General features: G+C 40.5%; 1 protein-coding gene across 2 annotated transcripts in view; it reads left to right on the forward strand.

Annotated features, from left to right (window-relative positions):
• The window catches only part of LOC307148223 (kelch-like protein 29), a 264,387-nt gene that overhangs the window by 202,524 nt on the left and 45,110 nt on the right, over nucleotides 1-16,753 (forward strand). For both annotated transcript variants that reach the window (XM_079853579.1, XM_079853580.1), the window contains one exon: nucleotides 2,416-2,596. In XM_079853579.1, coding sequence (XP_079709705.1) covers nucleotides 2,416-2,596 — 181 coding nt within the window. The remainder of the gene's footprint in view (nucleotides 1-2,415; nucleotides 2,597-16,753) is intronic.

Here is a 16,753-nt window from a genome sequence, read left to right on the forward strand (position 1 = left end):
ATGGTAAAGGCTATAAATATTGGGGGGGTTGTACTTGCTAGTTTTGGTTATTAGGGGGGTTACCCCGCCCCCCCATCCCCACATATGAGCAAAAAATTGGAATTGGGTCACATTTCACTGACAGTGTAAACGACTAACATTGGAGAGCACTAAGGCCTATAGTAACACCAGTGCTACTGCTCTCCAATGTTAGTCTGGAGCCCTGTCTCTAATATTCGAGACTCTACTGTAAGTTGCTGTTTGACCGGGATAATTCGAAACTCAAACCTGTAAGTAAATTATGTTGTCACTCCCAAAAACCGACAGTGTGAACAGACTGTTCCTGTTATGCCTTAAAGGTGTTTTTTAATCACGTTTTTCCATCTCTAGTTCATTTTATATGATCCTAGGGTGTGACAAATATTCCATGTTGTCACTCAAATAATAGGAGCTCACAAAATCTGCATGAATAATTGAACACAATTAGCTAAATACGGTTTAAAAATGTTTAGCATGTCACGCTACATGATCAACTTTTCAAGTGTTTTGAAACACCAAGTTTGAACATTTAAGGGCCTTTCACACTGAGCGCGATTAAACAACGCAAGTTACATCGTAATGACGATCTTGAATCAAAACAATAGATTCCTATGGAGCTATTCAAACCTGGCGCGATCAATCGCAGCGCGACAAAGGGAGATTTTTTTTTTTTTTTTTATCAGTGTGTAGATTTTTTTTTTTCATCGCCCCGTGATGAAACAAGCCGCCCAATTAGATTTGAGCTTACACGAGCTGGGTGGCACTGTTTTGAAAACCTGTGTAAACACCGAAATATTCCGGTCGAGAGAAGAGAATGGATGTTGAGTGTTATCATTGGTGTCTGAGAACAGATTTATTCTAACATTTTCTTTATATGATCTGTTATAATTTCTATTCATTTTCCACTGAATTATGCGATCTGAAGAGCTTGAAACAGAGTACAGAGTGGTTTTCTTCCGTGCGTGTCTGTTATGAGTCAGAGAGCTCATTTGCTCTAGAGCTGTCAATCATATTTTGTGATCATAATTACTTGCCCTTCTGAATGATGATGTTGTGTTCATTTCTGAGTTCCGCACAGTTCTGCACATGAACAACAGATGAAACATGAAGCCAAATAAATATATTACGGCGATATATGTTCTGTATGTGTTTTTCAAGCGGCTCTGGGTATTTTTTATAACAGTAAAGAATGAGAAATGCTAAGCAGGTGTGGTGTTCAGTTTATTATAAAACACTACAAACAATGCACGTCTGCCCATTATTTAATCAAAATATGTTTTAGATCGCAGTGGTAGATCACAGGTACTACTGTGTAGTACCAAACTCAATGTACTGTTGTGCAGCGGATGAGGTTAAAGCCAAATTGGAAAACCTACGAGATGCATACAAGAGATGCATTCTCGGTCAGCGGCACCTATCGTACAGGCATGAATTAGCTGAAGGCAATCAATCGTTTCGCGTTCAGTGTGAAAGCTTCATTCGTTGCGATGCGCTTAGCGTCACGCTCGGTGTGAAAGGGCCTTTAGTGCCAAAAATATATACAATAAAGAGTTAAGTTGTTTTGTATGGATATTGTGGCATCGTGAGAGGTAGGGTATCACCAAAGTGTGGGTTGCTTCACAAATCGAGTCCAGGCAGAGATCAAGTCACTGGTTTCTTTTTAATAATCAACTCAAAACTCCAAAACATTTTAACCAAAACACTCTTCCAGCTTCTCTTTATGCTCTCTTACAAAAAACAGCCAGTCTCTTTGTTCTCAGCTCATTAACAGCTTTTCTCCATCACTTGCAACAGCTGTGTCCCCACCACTGAGGAACCTGGTAACTGTAGTCTTGGTTTGTAGTCCCCATGCTGCAACCACCTAGATGGCTCATACCTTGCCTCTATGACATACCCTCTCACGATGCCACAATATTTTATAATTCATTTATTTATAAAGTTCATTATTATTATATGTAATATTAATTAATATATAATATATATATATATAAATATAAAATATATTATACAAAATATTTTTATAAAGAAATGCATTGTATACAATTAAATATATATTTATAAAAATGTATTATAAAAACGTTAAAATGTAAGTTAAAAATTTAACTTAACTTATGTTCAGTTGCTGCCTTAAACTTACATTTTAAATTATAATCAAATTTTCTCAGTCATTTATCAAAGTCATTTCAACACAGTTATCATGTCATGACTTAAACTGTCACTAAAACAGTCTTTTTTTGGAACCAGCTAAAACTGAATTCCCGAGAGAGAGGGAGATGTGAGTGGAGTGTTTTTTTTTTAATGCATCTTTCCTTCAGATCTGTATTAATGAAGGTGTGATGTCGGAGGGTGTAAATGGAGACTTCATCACTCATTTGCTTGGGCTTGTACCCTCTTTAGGTGGCATTGAGTCGGGAGTCACGCTGGCAGACGTGTGGTGCTACATGTCCCTGCTGGATAATTGGAATCTTGTGTCTCGGATGACAGTCCCGCGCTGCCGGCACAACAGCGTGGTGTATGACGGCAAGCTTTACGCCATTGGAGGACTCGGAGTGGCCGGAAACCTGGATAATGTGGAAAGGTACCTGGCGTTTGAATTAAACATTTCATTGCAATTCCATTAGGTGTTTCAAAATAAATGTGGTCAGCTCTTTCTGTGCTAAGAGCCAATCTAATAATTGGATCTCTGCTGAAGTATGGAGGGAGTATTTTGCTGGCAGGTTGACTGTGGCACAGATGCATCGAGTAGATTGGATCAGGTTTCGCTGCCGTGGACTGTAGCTATAATCGACCGTTACACAGAGGTCGTGACACAGTCGGTCACTTTAAAAAGAACAGAATGCAAAAGCGTCAAGGGACGATGATGTAAACACAAACCAGATTGATATTTGAAGACCGTTTTACAGTTGGTCATATTGAAATAAACCCATTTTCTCATGCAGTATCACTCTTATGACATGAGAATCAATTTGAATTCGTTCTTCTGGCACTAACATCCAATTTCCATCTCACTGCCTCTTTCTCTGCTCATTCTAGTCTCGTAGGCTCCTTATTCTAGTCTTGTGTAGCCAGACTTTTTTGAGCTCCACAGCTTATTCTGACCCCCCAAAAAAACTTTAATTTGTCCAGGTTTTTCTTTTTTCAACAAATACCCACTTAGATAGAAAGGACTGTCTGACTGACATGTAAAATGATTTTATTTTACATTATATATATATATATATATATATATATATATACATGCACATGTGTGTATTTATACAAAATAATTATACACAATAAACACACATATTATGTAAACACAAACTTTTATTTTGGATGTGATTAATCGAGATTAATCGCTGCCCAGCACTTATATATATAAATGTATATAATAAAACACTCCTAATTGATTATTTATTTATTATATTTGAAAAGTTATATGTATATGTGTTAAGGTTAGTTTACCCAGAAATGAAAATTCTGCCGTTCATGTCGTACCAAACCCTTAAAGGACAAGTTCAGTATTTTACACTTAAAGCCCTGCTTACAGATCATTTCTGGTGAAATAGAACGGTTAAGATTAAAATTTGGACACATGCTGCTGTCCCGAGAATTTTAGGTTTCTTTCGCTTTCCCCCCCACCTCCACAATGGCTGCATATGTGCACTGGAGCAATCCTTCCTAAAACGCATTAAACTTTCGTTCACAAAGACGTGAAACTCACCGAGTGGTCAGGGGTGTTCACTGATATGCTCACACAAAAATCGCTGCAAAAGATGCTTTCCAACAGGTGTTTTACCATTCGTTGTAAAACTGTGGACCTATTTTTCCAAACGCCTCACACCCGTACATTCTTCAGTTGAGAGCTTGAATAATAGACACTCCTACAGAAAGAATACAAACAACCCCATTTCCGTTTCCGGCGGTGGAGTAATACCGTACCTCACAGCACATCCAATACAAGTCAATGGAGTTGGACAAAAACTATGATAAAACCTGTTGGAAAGCATCTTTTGCATCGATTTTTGTGTGAGCATATCAGTGAACACCCCTGACCACTCGGTGAGTTTCACGTCTTTGTAAACAGGGCTTTAAGTGTAAAATACCGAACTTGTCCTTTAAGACTTTCGTAATGTCTTTACTACCTTTCTGGAATTTGAAAGTGGTAGTCGCATACCTGTCAACGGAGGGACTTCATTTGTGTTCCGAAGATGAACGAAAGTCTTGCGGGTTTGGAACGACATGAGGGTGAGTAATTAATGACAGAATTTTCATTTTTACATTATTTTACATTCAACATGTCCTACAGCTTTTCCAATAAATTGGATATTTTTTTAATTATATATAATAATTATATGTAATTATTTTTAATAAATTATATTGTAAATTATATACAGTATATTTTAAATATCCAATACACTGGATTCAATATCCTCTGGTCACAGCTAAAACCATGCAAATGCAAAATCATGCAAACAAGATCATGTCATCAGTATTTTTGACTCTTTTCTAGAAAAAGAAAGCCTGTAAAAGGTTCATTTGGAATTAAAGCCAGCCAATCAGATTTGGAACTGGCCATTTCAGTGAGCTTAACCATTGTTGTGTGCAAAATGAATGAGACTCCCCAAACAGTCCGCTGGGACGCTTGTTTGATTGACAGAACCGTGGAGGTTTGTTAGAGACCGACTGCCCACTTCACCCTGCTGACTCCTAATTTATATCCCACCATCCATCTTGCCTGCAGTTTCACGCTCATAAGCATGACATCTACTCCGTTCACAATGATGTCTTCAGTCAGCCTGCCTCTCAAGGCTGCCTTTGGGCCAATCGGGAGCAGCATCAATGTGCTCTTGCTCTCTGTCTGATTTGTTTTTATTTATTAAAGATGAATTTGGAAACTCAGTGACTTGCCTTGCTATAAGCTGTCTGCATAGGCATCAGCTTGGTCACGTCAGAATTGAAATGAACTTGAGATGACTTGAAATGATGATCTGTGAGCTGTTTTTTAGTAAGCACTCAGCTTGGTGAGATTAAAAGCTGCACATCCGTACCGGCAACCTTCATAACACCTGCAGTGTACAGAGGATTTGATGACTAATGAGTCTTAAAGTAGGAGACTATAAATAATAGACAAACAACACCTAGAATTAATAGATAAAAGCTACATGAATACGCTTTTTACTGTATTATTGTAGCTACTTTTTATGGAAGGCATTTTCTGCCAATGTTAAATGAATTTTGACATAAGTACAGTTGTCTATATTCAAATGGTTAATCTGGTTTTAGTTTTCATTTTTAGCATTTAATTGATTTGTTTAAAATTGGCAGAAAATAACTTCCATAAATTTTGAAGCAATGCAAAAAACAACAAAAAAAACAAAACAAAAAAAACCCCACAATCTTACTGAAACTTTGATGTGATTTGGTTTTAATAATTATGTCATTATAAATATACAAAAAAAATTATAATATAAGTTAACAGTGCATTGTTCTAAATGCATGAAATGCAAAGCACATCAAAATATTTGTTAATCATTTTTCAGTGTTGAATGAGGCTCTATTTATTTATGAACATTTCTCACATTTCCTTTCTGCCATTGTTGACTTAATGCAAACTGGGATTATATTCTCCCTAGAGGATATTTGTGATGTTTTCCTTCGATTTTGGCTGAACAGAGCATCTCAAGTCATCGTAGTGCTTCAGATTGTTTTTTGGAACATGTTGGGAGTGCGTCTTAAAATGCTCCCTGTGGAGACAGAGTATATATATTCATAAGTGTCAAATGAGAATAAAACTGACTTTAGTGAGCATATAAAATAAAGATGCTCAACAGTGACTATGAAGTTTTTATTTTGGGTGGTAATCATCATTTTAATGTCCCAAAACTGTAAGATTTTGTGACAAAATCTGATCTGATCTGATCTGATCTGATCTAAAATGATTGGCGTCAACACTGTGTATCGCATCTGTTCAGATCCGACTTGTGTGCCCATGCCGCTTTTTTGTTTTCCGGAATATCTGCATTGTTTTTTTTTATGGCAATGACGTTGTGATGGTAGGCATACGCCCAAAACAACAACAACTGTGAATGCATTATTATTATCAGGTAGTTGTGAATCACAGGTGTTTTATATATGAGATGAGGACATGACCACAGCAACTGATGAGGCCAAAACAGCATGTACAGTGCAAATAGGCTTGGAATATTTAATTGTACCTAACATTATTTTATTTATTTGTTATATCGAAGAGAGATTTTTGAAGGATTTCAAATTGTTTGTAGACGTTTAAGAGGCTGTTCTGTCAACCTTGATTTATTGCAATTTTGAGGTGTTCAGTTTTATTTCGATCTTAAAAAATAAATATGTGATTGCTCTCCTCATAAATCAACTATTTCTTGTTTTCCACTGGCATGTCTCTTAGGTGTTGAGAACTAGTGCATCTTTAAAGCTACATTCAGTACAAGCAAAACACTGTTAAAATCAAATACTCTTAATACTTTTAATCAATTTCTATTGGAATTGGTGACTTGTAACTTGTAATTGAGTCATTTTTACTGTAAAGTGTCTGTACTCTTTACACCTCTAGATACTATTTACACCTCTGAGCACGGTATTGAAGTATTGAGCAAGATCATTGTGTCTATAATTTCTGAAATATGCATGAAGTCAAGCTCCATGGCAGACTCCCCATGTTGAGACAGCTGTATTTTAGTAGGCGAAGGAATTCTCATTTTGACCGTCTTATACACAAACACAGCTTGTGTATCTGCACCACGTTCACAGCGGCTCATCAAATGTCATATTTGCGCTGTTGAATCCTGTAATTAATTGTGGTGGCCAATGGCGTTCTCGCCGGGCGCCTCCTAACCTTTCACAGTCTGGAAATTCCACACCCCTCGAGTCCCGCCCTCTGATGGCAGCACGAGGATAGTGATAATTCCGACGACGTGCCCCCGTTCAAGCCCAATCAGTTTAATTGCTCTTTGATGATGGATTCCAGTCGTAAAGCCACAGTCTCACACTTTGAGTTGTCGTTCCATCTCTTTAGCTCTGAAATTACTGTAGGAGAGCGAGTGAAAACAAGGAACTCGAGGGCAGAAGCGGAGAGAAGCAGGTAGTTTATTTTCTCTGTGTCATGCAGTCATGACTTTGGCACTTTCACAATGCTGCGTGTCACTCGCTAAAGTCAAATGAACAACTGCTCCAATTAAAGCACTAAATCTGAACTTGAATGTGCTCTGTAAAAACTGGACATATTATGCAATATTTATTTTTTACTTTCTTAATGCACATTCCTGGTTGTTAAAATGATTGATTCATTAAGTCAAGTCAAGTCATCTTCATTTACTTATAGCACTTTTAACAATATGAATTGTTTCAAAGCAGCTTTGCAGTGATAATAGGAAATTAAAGTAACAGAGATTGTTTTGGCTTTACAGCAGTTCTAGGATAAAGTTATTGTCCAGCTAAAGTTAGTTTTGATTGATTGATTCACTTCAGTTGTGAAGATCATTAGTTATTAAGTTAGGGGCCGCTAACACGACACCGTTCTAACAGAAAACCCTCAGCGTGCTCTGGTTGCCCAGCTCGAGAACGCACTCCCGGAAATAGGTTCCAAAGTGCAAACGATTATCAGTTATCTCTGTGCAAACCTACACAAACCTCTGCGAAAAACACAGACGTCACGCACATGCGCATCACGTGTTCAGTCCATAGGTATGCACGTTTGAATATATATGTGCGCAGGCGTGTAGTCCTTCTTTACAGATCAACCCTCAACAAACTACTTGTCTGGCCTTAAAAATGTATAATACAGAATTATTTATCACTTCCTTCGCCATCTAGCATCAGTGCATGTTAATCCAAAGAGCAAAAACGCTTTTTACTAAGTTTGATTACTTGGAAAGATAATCAAAGCAGTTAGTGATAACTGTTTTTTATAATTGCGGTCAGATACACTACCATTCAAAATTTTAAGAAATAAATTTATACTTTCATTCTTTTGATGTTAGAAAACATTTCTATTTAAAATAAAATCTGTTCTTTCTTTTTATTCATCAAAGAATCCTGACAAATAAAATGTATCATGGTCTCCACAAAAATATTAAACAGCACAACACTAATAACAAGAAATGTTTCTTGAGCAGCATATATTTCAAAATATTACATCTTTATTTTATCAAATAAATGCAGCCTTGGTGAGTATAAGAGACTAAAAAATCTTATTGACCCTCAACTTTTGACCCTGATTTTGTGCATGTAATGTCCTGATGGTATTGGGCTTTTTTTTTTTTTCTTGAATTACCTTTCATAATACTATTCATTTGGTTTTGTAATGCTTTTGGTTCCAGGCACATCTTTGAATGGTTTCCCAGAAGACCAAACTAAAGAACGATTAGTTTTTCTTGATTTCCCCTGCAAATGAATCGAGTGTGTATCTCTCGGAGTTGGCGGATCCTGTAGGCAGTCAAAGCGAGGCCCATTGTTCCGTGCTGAGATAGAGCGACCCACCGTGCAAACTCAACACACCATGGCATTAAAGAACAGATAACTCGCCGTCTGCTGCTGTGCCTTTATCTCCAGCATACTCCGCTGCACCACTCCTGCAAAGTGGATTTTTAGACCCTGTTGATTGTCAAAACGACAAGAAAGGACTCAAATTACAGTATTTTTAGCTTTAATTGGAGCTCACTTTGTCTCTTGCCATTCTTGCATATTATCATAGCAGTATCTTTATTCTCTAGTCTAGTCAATAGCCAATCCAAGTCACATTTATTTCTATAGCACTTCCAATAAAGATTGTTTCAAAGTAGCTTCACGGTAAAACAGGAACAGAAAAATCAAATATGAGACAAATTCTAATTCTTCTGTAAAGCAGCTCCACAGTAGACAATAGTGTCTTCAACTGTGTTGTTTAGTAAGGCCAAAGCATAGCATTTAATGGGCGTCTCTTTATCCACATGTCGTTCGTGTCCACTGCATCAATGAACCACTGCGGTTCTCCCAAACATGATAAAAACAGTCCTCCGCTACTCAAGCACTATATTTATTTCCGGAAATCCTGCATGTCTGATGTCTGTCTGTTCTAGTTGGAGCTGCAGTGACTTCTGTAGATTTTTTTTCTTTGTTTGTTTTGGTTCACATGAAGTCTCATTGAAAGCCTAATCAAATGAGCTCTTTTTTCCCTTCTTCTTTTTTGGATAATTGCTAAGTACAATCAAAAACATCTGTTTATCTCTGGATTGGATTGAATATTGTATTATAAAGCTGTGCAAATGTAGTGTTGTATGGAGGTGATCAGGTTGAGATATTGATATATGTTATCATACAAATGGGAGAAACACAGATAATCTATATGTTAGTCAGATCTTGTCAGATCAGAAATTAATCAGATCTTATTAGCATAATATTTTAGAATTGGTATAGAAATTAATTGAGAACATTTGAAGTTGCTATAAAATTGGTTCCTGTAATGAGATCAGATTTCACCATTTTGTTATAGACCAAGGCCAAAATTAACCTTTTCCAACACCTCCTAATAGTGTGAATTATTATTATTTTTTTTGTATTATTATTTTTTTTTCATGTGTATACGTATAAGTCTCACATCTCACATCACCTGGCGAGTGATCATTTTGTAGAAACCTGCCTGATGACATCCTGTGTTTTCTTTTTTGCTAAATAAGGGTTTTTTCCATAAATGTTGTTCTAAGAAATCACAGGCATTTGATTTTGGACTGATTCCCATCATTTATACAAAATGTATTAAGCTTTTTTTTTCTCAATTAGTTGGTACACTCTAAAAAGGCTCTTGACCTTTTAATGTAGTTTTTATTTTAATTTTTTAATGATATTTTAACCAGAATACACCTCTCAGGGCCCAATAAAGACAAAAGCTTAATGATAAAATTTTCCATGTAGAATTTGCATTGGCATTTTATGTAAATAACAATACATACAATGGGTCTCTTTCACTCATAATTGTGTGGATAATTTCGTATTTGTACGCACAGGAGAACTTCTCACGAAAAATCTCCGCCTAATTCACAACACGTGTGTTCGCACATGGATTTGATCGAAATCTCTTTCTAAAGTTAGTGAATTTAGAGTAGTCTAAATGAGCGGCCGCGTGCAGTAGGTGAGTCATTTGCATAAAACACGCCTAAACCATCTTCATATAAGGGCTTTCTCCACAACACGTTTGCATAGTAAACACATACATATTATTTTTTGCATTACAGTAATGAGAATATTGGCTTTATTGTCATAAAACACTGAGATAATAAAAGATGCATTTCCACGTTCCTCTAAACCTGGTGTATTACTCTGAAGGGGCAAAAACATTTATCACAATCAATCTGACAGAGATCTGACAAGATCAATGGGTCTCGTGTTTTGGACGGTTTTCAAATTCACAGCTGGACCGTATATCAGACGTCTACATTTCAGATGAAGGAAAGTGATTAGACAGCGCTGTCGGCCGTGTATTTTAAGGGGAAACATAATGGGTTGAGATGGGAAGACATTGATCAGCGGCTCCCTCCGGCCTTTACAGAGGAGGAGAGCTGCATACAGAGCAGACATAACCTTGACACGGAAACCAGTAGAGCTGGATGGATTATATATAGAAAGGTCTGTGACTAGCCGTGTGTATGTGTGTGGTTTTGGCCCGGCGTGACTCTCTAATCCCGCCTCTCTCTGATGGATGGATGGCGATCTGCTCTGGTAATGATGCCAGCCGCCCCTCAGGTCATCCGCCCTCCATACCCAGCAAATGATAATAGGAAAGTGAGCAAGCTGGTGAGATGTCTTAAGAAAGGCTTGTAGTATTGGTTAATCTGGTGATGCTACAGGTTTTGTGAACATTTTCCTAATGTTTGGTCTAAATGCTGAAGGTGCCCTCCAAGACAATTGGAAAGGCCATCTGTTTTTTGGCTTTCTTGTTCATTGTGTGCAAGCTGAAGTGCTCAAGAAATGAGTTTGTTTACAGGAGTTATTGTGTTGCAACCTTGGCCCAGTTTGTCACTGTGGCCCATCTTAATGTGTTAAAACTTGCAATAGCTCTGTCACTACAGTTAGAGGTCACATTTAATGTGCATCTAACTTTGATTCAACATGAAATCAGTATTTAATGTATATACTTTCTTAAAGGGATAGTTCACCCAAAAAAAAGAAACTTCTGTCATCACTTACTCACCCACACATCATTCCAATTCTGTATGGCTTTCTTTCTTCCGTTGAAGAACTGTTGTTATTGTAAACTAAAGCTAAAAGCTATTACATTTATTTTGTTGTTGTTAATTGAAATAAAGCAGAAATTAAAATAAAATTATAAATGAAATTTTATAGATGAAAAAACAAAATTAAAAGAATATAAATGTACTTAAAATGCTGTCTTTGCAACTAATGAAAATAAATGCAACTAAAATAAAAGAAGTTTAAGCTGAAGTACTGAAATTACTAAAACTTTACTCAGCACCGTTTACAAATGTCTTCAAATTGGAGTGATACCGAAACTAAAGCGATTTTCCTCGTCCGGGCAGATGAAGAGATTTGTCATCAACTTTAGAGGTCACTTCCAGGTTAATGGCATCGTCACAGAGTTTACCGGTATTTTGGAACTGATGTGTGAATGGTCTGTTACCAGTAAAAAGCCAGAATGATGTTGCTTGTGTGAACAGCACATTTTGGAATTTAATAAAGTTTACTTTATTACTTTATTACTTTACTTAAATTACTCTCTTTTACCTCAAAAGAACAAGAAAAAAAAATGTCATAGGATGACACTAACACTTTCACTTATTTCTGCCACCTTTTTGAGGCCCAGCTAAGAGGCTTTCATTTTCTTTGAGTTATTGTTTTTTAAAATTGTTTGGCACAGAGACTAGGCCCAAGTAATCTTAGATTGAGATACGGAATGAAGTGTCACGAGTTTGGCCGACAGAAGACCCGCTCGCCACAGTTTAGCACATATTTATGAGGATTCTAACCGTTGCAGAGTTGCCCTGAGCCCCGACCCCTCGTTCCCTCACAGCTGCCTCAGCTTCAGCCATGTGTGGACTGCTTGAACTCCATGCCTGACGTCTCATTTTGGCCTGTGAGTGTGCACCTCCTGTGACCTCTGATCTGGAAAGCAGGGACACCTGTCACACCAAAGAATTCACAGCGTGTTTTAAAGCACTGGGAACACCGCAGAGAAACTTCATCTTGTTTGTTTAAGATGGGTAATTTGTGGACACTGCAAAAGGAAATATGAACATGCATGATATTTATAGAAGCAGATGCTAACTAACAACAAGTCGAAGAAGGAACGTCTCGGGTTACGTATGTAACCCTCGTTCCCTGAGTGGGGAACGAGACGCTGCATCGATACTCGATACTTTGGGGAATGCCTTCGGCATGAAGCGTCTGAAGTCAACTATGCAACTATTCCAATCTTGATTGGTGCAACGTCACCCGTGACGTCGCATGTGACGGTGATCCGGAAGCTACAAAAGGGTCACAGGAACCAGAAAATGTTAGCTTCTAATTGGTCAAAGCAAGTCGTTCTCAGGGGCGCGAAAAGTGTGGCCGAGGGATGCAGCGTCTCGTTCCCCACTCAGGGAACGAGGGTTACATACGTAACCCGAGACGTTCCCTTTCGTAAAGGGAACTCCCGCTGCATCGATACTCGATACTTTGGGGAACGAATACCCACGCCGCCACACTGAGAGAAAAAACGCCCTGGTATAAAGCATCTGGTACACTCACGGACGATAGAATGAGTAGAGGGCAGATCCAAACTAGCTTGTCATAAGATTTGGTGCAAGAAGGGGAGGTCTGGAGCCGGAGGCTCAACTGACCTCATGGATGGGAGCCCCAGACAGTAGAAAATATTAGATGAGAGGTGAAGGCAAAAGCGCACCTTGTACTTCAGATATGAGTGGTTTTAGATAACCAACTGTACTCTTAATAAAGGGAATAGCTCCTAACCCTTGATGCATAACTAGATGGACTGACTTCTCTCAGCCTGAGGCCTAATGTAGGAACCTCAAAGGCTACGACCTTGACCATCCGACACATGCGATGGAGGATGGAATACCCGAAGAATCTTACCATTGCCTACAGGTACCTCAGTACCGGGCAAAAATAACGTTGAGTGGCTCCCACGCTAGCAAGTAAGAGGGGGCAGCACCACCACTCTTCCAGTGAGTAAGACGAGCAGGAAGCAGACTCAATAGATTCTCCTATATATACTTATATATCTCAAATATATATTCGTATACCTCACCCACAGGACATGATGGGTGCCAGGGATAACCCATCAGCCTGATGCCAATAGGCTGGATGAAAAGGATTCATCCTCCAATCTACAGGAACATGGAGTTTCAGTGGGAACGTCCTTTCGAGCACACCCTTAGAGGCTTGCGGAGGGCACTGAGGCCGCCACAGAGGCCCTAAGCATGAACAGGAGATCCCGTTAGAGAGCGGGATGGAACACCAGTACTGAAGCCAGTGGGCAGTAATAAACTGGGTTCAATGCCCTCCCTAACTTAATTGTTTAGTTCCTAGTAGAGTGGGGTTCTAGTATGGATGTCCTGACCACCTCGGTGGAAAGGGCAACCTAATTATGGGTGGGACCCCCTCAGGGGCCAGACCCATAGTCTCCATAACTCTGGTCGGGGATGAAATAATGTACCATCAGCCTGAGACAGAAGACCTCTCCTAATAGGAATTTTCCATGGAGGACTCTCCAAGAGACTAATAAGGTCCGAAAACCAAATTCGGGCCGGCCAGTACGGAGCTACAAGGAGTAGTCTCACTCCGTACCTCCTGACCCTTTCTAGAACCCCAGGGAGCAGAGCGATCGGGGGAGAAGCGTACAGATGCGACCTCAGCCACATCTGTACCATGACATCCAAGCCCAAAGGAGCTGGATGTGAGAGAGAGTCCTAGAGCGGGCAATGAGAGTTCTCATGAGAAGCGAACAGGTCAACCTCCGCCCGGCCAAACTCTCTCCATATAAGCTCAACCACTTCAGGGTGGAGCCGCCATTCCCCGGGCCTCAGCCCCTGCCTCGACAGGATGTCTGCTCCCATATTTTCAACCCCAGGAATATAAATAGATCTGACAGAGAGAAATTTGTCCTGGGACCAAAGAAGAATTTGATGCGCCAGTCTACAAAGAGGGCGAGATCTCAAACCTCCTTGGCGGTTGATATAAGAGACCACCGACCTATTGTCTGTCCTAACAAGAACATGATGGCCTCTGAGGTCTACAAGGAAGTGCCTCAGGGCAAAAAATACGGCCAACATCTCCAAGCGATAAATATGCAATGTGAGATGATGGTCTTTCCAAGTACCTCGGGTGTAACGGCCCTCCATAACCGCACCCCAGCCCGTGAGGGACGCATCCGTGGTCAGAGTTTTTCTCTCACATGGTGCTCCCAAAACCGGGCACTGAGACAGGAACCATGGTTTCTTCCATACGACAAGAGAACGAAGGCAACTGCGCGTAACTCTGATCGTACGAAAAGGGTTTTCCTAGAGGAGAAAATCCCTTGTTCCTGAGCCACCACTGCAAGGCCCTCATATGGAGCAGACCAAAGGGTACTACCGTGGAAGCCGCAGCCATAAGACCCAAAGCTCTTTGAAAGTGTTTGACAGTGATAGCCTGGCCTAACCTAATACTTTTCATTGTGTTTAAGATAGTATTTATACGAGCAGGAGACAATTGTGCCCGCATCGTGACTGAGTCCCACTCTACTCCCAGGAACGTAATCCACTGAAGAGGAGTTAAGGAACTTTTCTTCACATTGAGTCTCAACCCCACGCACCTCAATGACGCAAAACAACATCTCGATGTTGAATTGCTAGTTCTTTTTGACTGAGCCAAAATGAGCCCGTCATCTATAAGATACAGACCCCCTGAAGTCTCAATGGAGCAAGGGCCGTGTCCATACATTTAGTGAAGGTGCGAGGGGATAAGGCTAGGCCGACTGGAAGAGTCCAGAACTGATGCGCTTTTCCCCCCAAAAGCGGATCTCGGAAACTTCCTGTGATGGGGTTAGAAGGGAAAGAGGAGTTAAGGAGCTTGTGGATCTATCAAGACAGACCAGTCCTCGGAGCTGGTCTGACTGACAGTCGGTAACTTGAATCTGAACCCCCTCGGAGGTTGATCCAGTACCCTGAAATCCAAAATAAGGCCTAACTCCCCCCCTCATAGGAACTATGAAGTGCCAGCTGTAGAACCCGGGCTCCCGTAACCAAGGAAGAGCCCACTTTGAGGTTTCCTGTGTTAAGAGGGACTAGACTTCCTGTTCCAAAAACCGACCCTGCTCGGGGCTGGCCGACATGTGAACCACCCTTAGTAGATAATATTTGTATATTAGCTCCACCATAAGCAGGACCCCCTAGGCTATATTTTGAAGACCCCTCGGGGTGTCTAAATATGCCATTATGGGGACCAGTCCCTCGAGACTGGCCTCGGCTATAAATTTCCAAATGGCTTTGGTGACCTGAAGCAGCTAACTGGCAGGAACTAACCGAAATATGCTCTCTACAGACCTCCTGAGAGGCGGCGAACTCGACAGTGCCGCAACGTCTTCGGGCAGATACTGCGATTTGTGTTCGCTGGAAGCCGATGTGTCCCGAAGCGCCATCGGCGGCGGGAAGCAAACATCGATTTCCTAAGGGCTGCATAAGGGGGCGAGACTCCTGTACTCGCTCTCCTGGGGGAACGCCCATAAGGGTCTGCGTGTTATGACAAGACCTCTTAGTTGAAGCCTTCTTAGCCCGAGAGACAGTCCTCAGACCTGTCTTCGGTATGGAGAGCTTCGTGCGAGAATTTTTCTTCTGGCCCCAAGCCTTATACGGGGGGGCACGAGAGGAAACCTTCTCAAAATATGAGGAGCTGGCGGCTGTCCCATGAGGCTGCCCCCTGGCAGCAACCCCACGAGACCTGGACTGACAACTGGGGATAGCTGATTGTCGCTCTGCCTCCTGAAGCCTCTCGACAACGGTTCTTGCCGCGTCGCCAAAGAGGCCAGAAGGTGAAAGGGGAGCATCGAGAAGGAAAGCCCTGTCTTTCTTCCCGATCCACAAGCGAATAAGCCATAAATGTCTCTCTGAGACGACTAGTGCTGCCATAGAACGGCCAATAGCACGGGCCGTCTCTTTAATAATACGGAGAGATAAGTCAGATACTCTACGATATTCAGTAATATAGAGTGAGACCTCCCAGTTATCATCCACCTGCTTGAGGAGGTCAGCCAGGTATGCCTGTAATAACCCCATCGTGTGTGGGCATGCACCAGCTCGACCACCGCCATATATGCTTTCCCTAACAAATTCGATGTACGAGATTTGGAGGGAAGTGTCTGAGCTATCAGGGGTGACGCAATGTCGGGGAGAAAAAATTTCGCAAAATATTCCTCAACCCGAGCCATCACCTAATAACCATTTTCATTAGATTCCCTAATGGATGAGTAAATATATACATGGGGGAAAATAATTGAGATGAAAATGGATTTTTCCATGATCTTGATACCTCAGTATGGAGATCAGTGAAAAAGGGAAGGCTCTGACACGAAGATTGTGACTGGGTCTGCAGGAAGCGCTCATTCATTTTATTTTTCTTAGTCGCTTCCTGCTTATTATATGGCCATTTAACATTTAATTTAACCACTGCCCTGATTACAACCTCCAGCAACTCCTCACTAACGGGAATATGGGGTGGCGAATCCCCCTATCCACGTGATTCAGTGTTAATAGAT

This window comes from Squalius cephalus, assembly GCF_949319135.1.
Source record: "Squalius cephalus genome assembly, chromosome: 20".
In the NCBI taxonomy this organism is placed as follows: Eukaryota; Metazoa; Chordata; class Actinopteri; order Cypriniformes; family Leuciscidae; genus Squalius; species Squalius cephalus.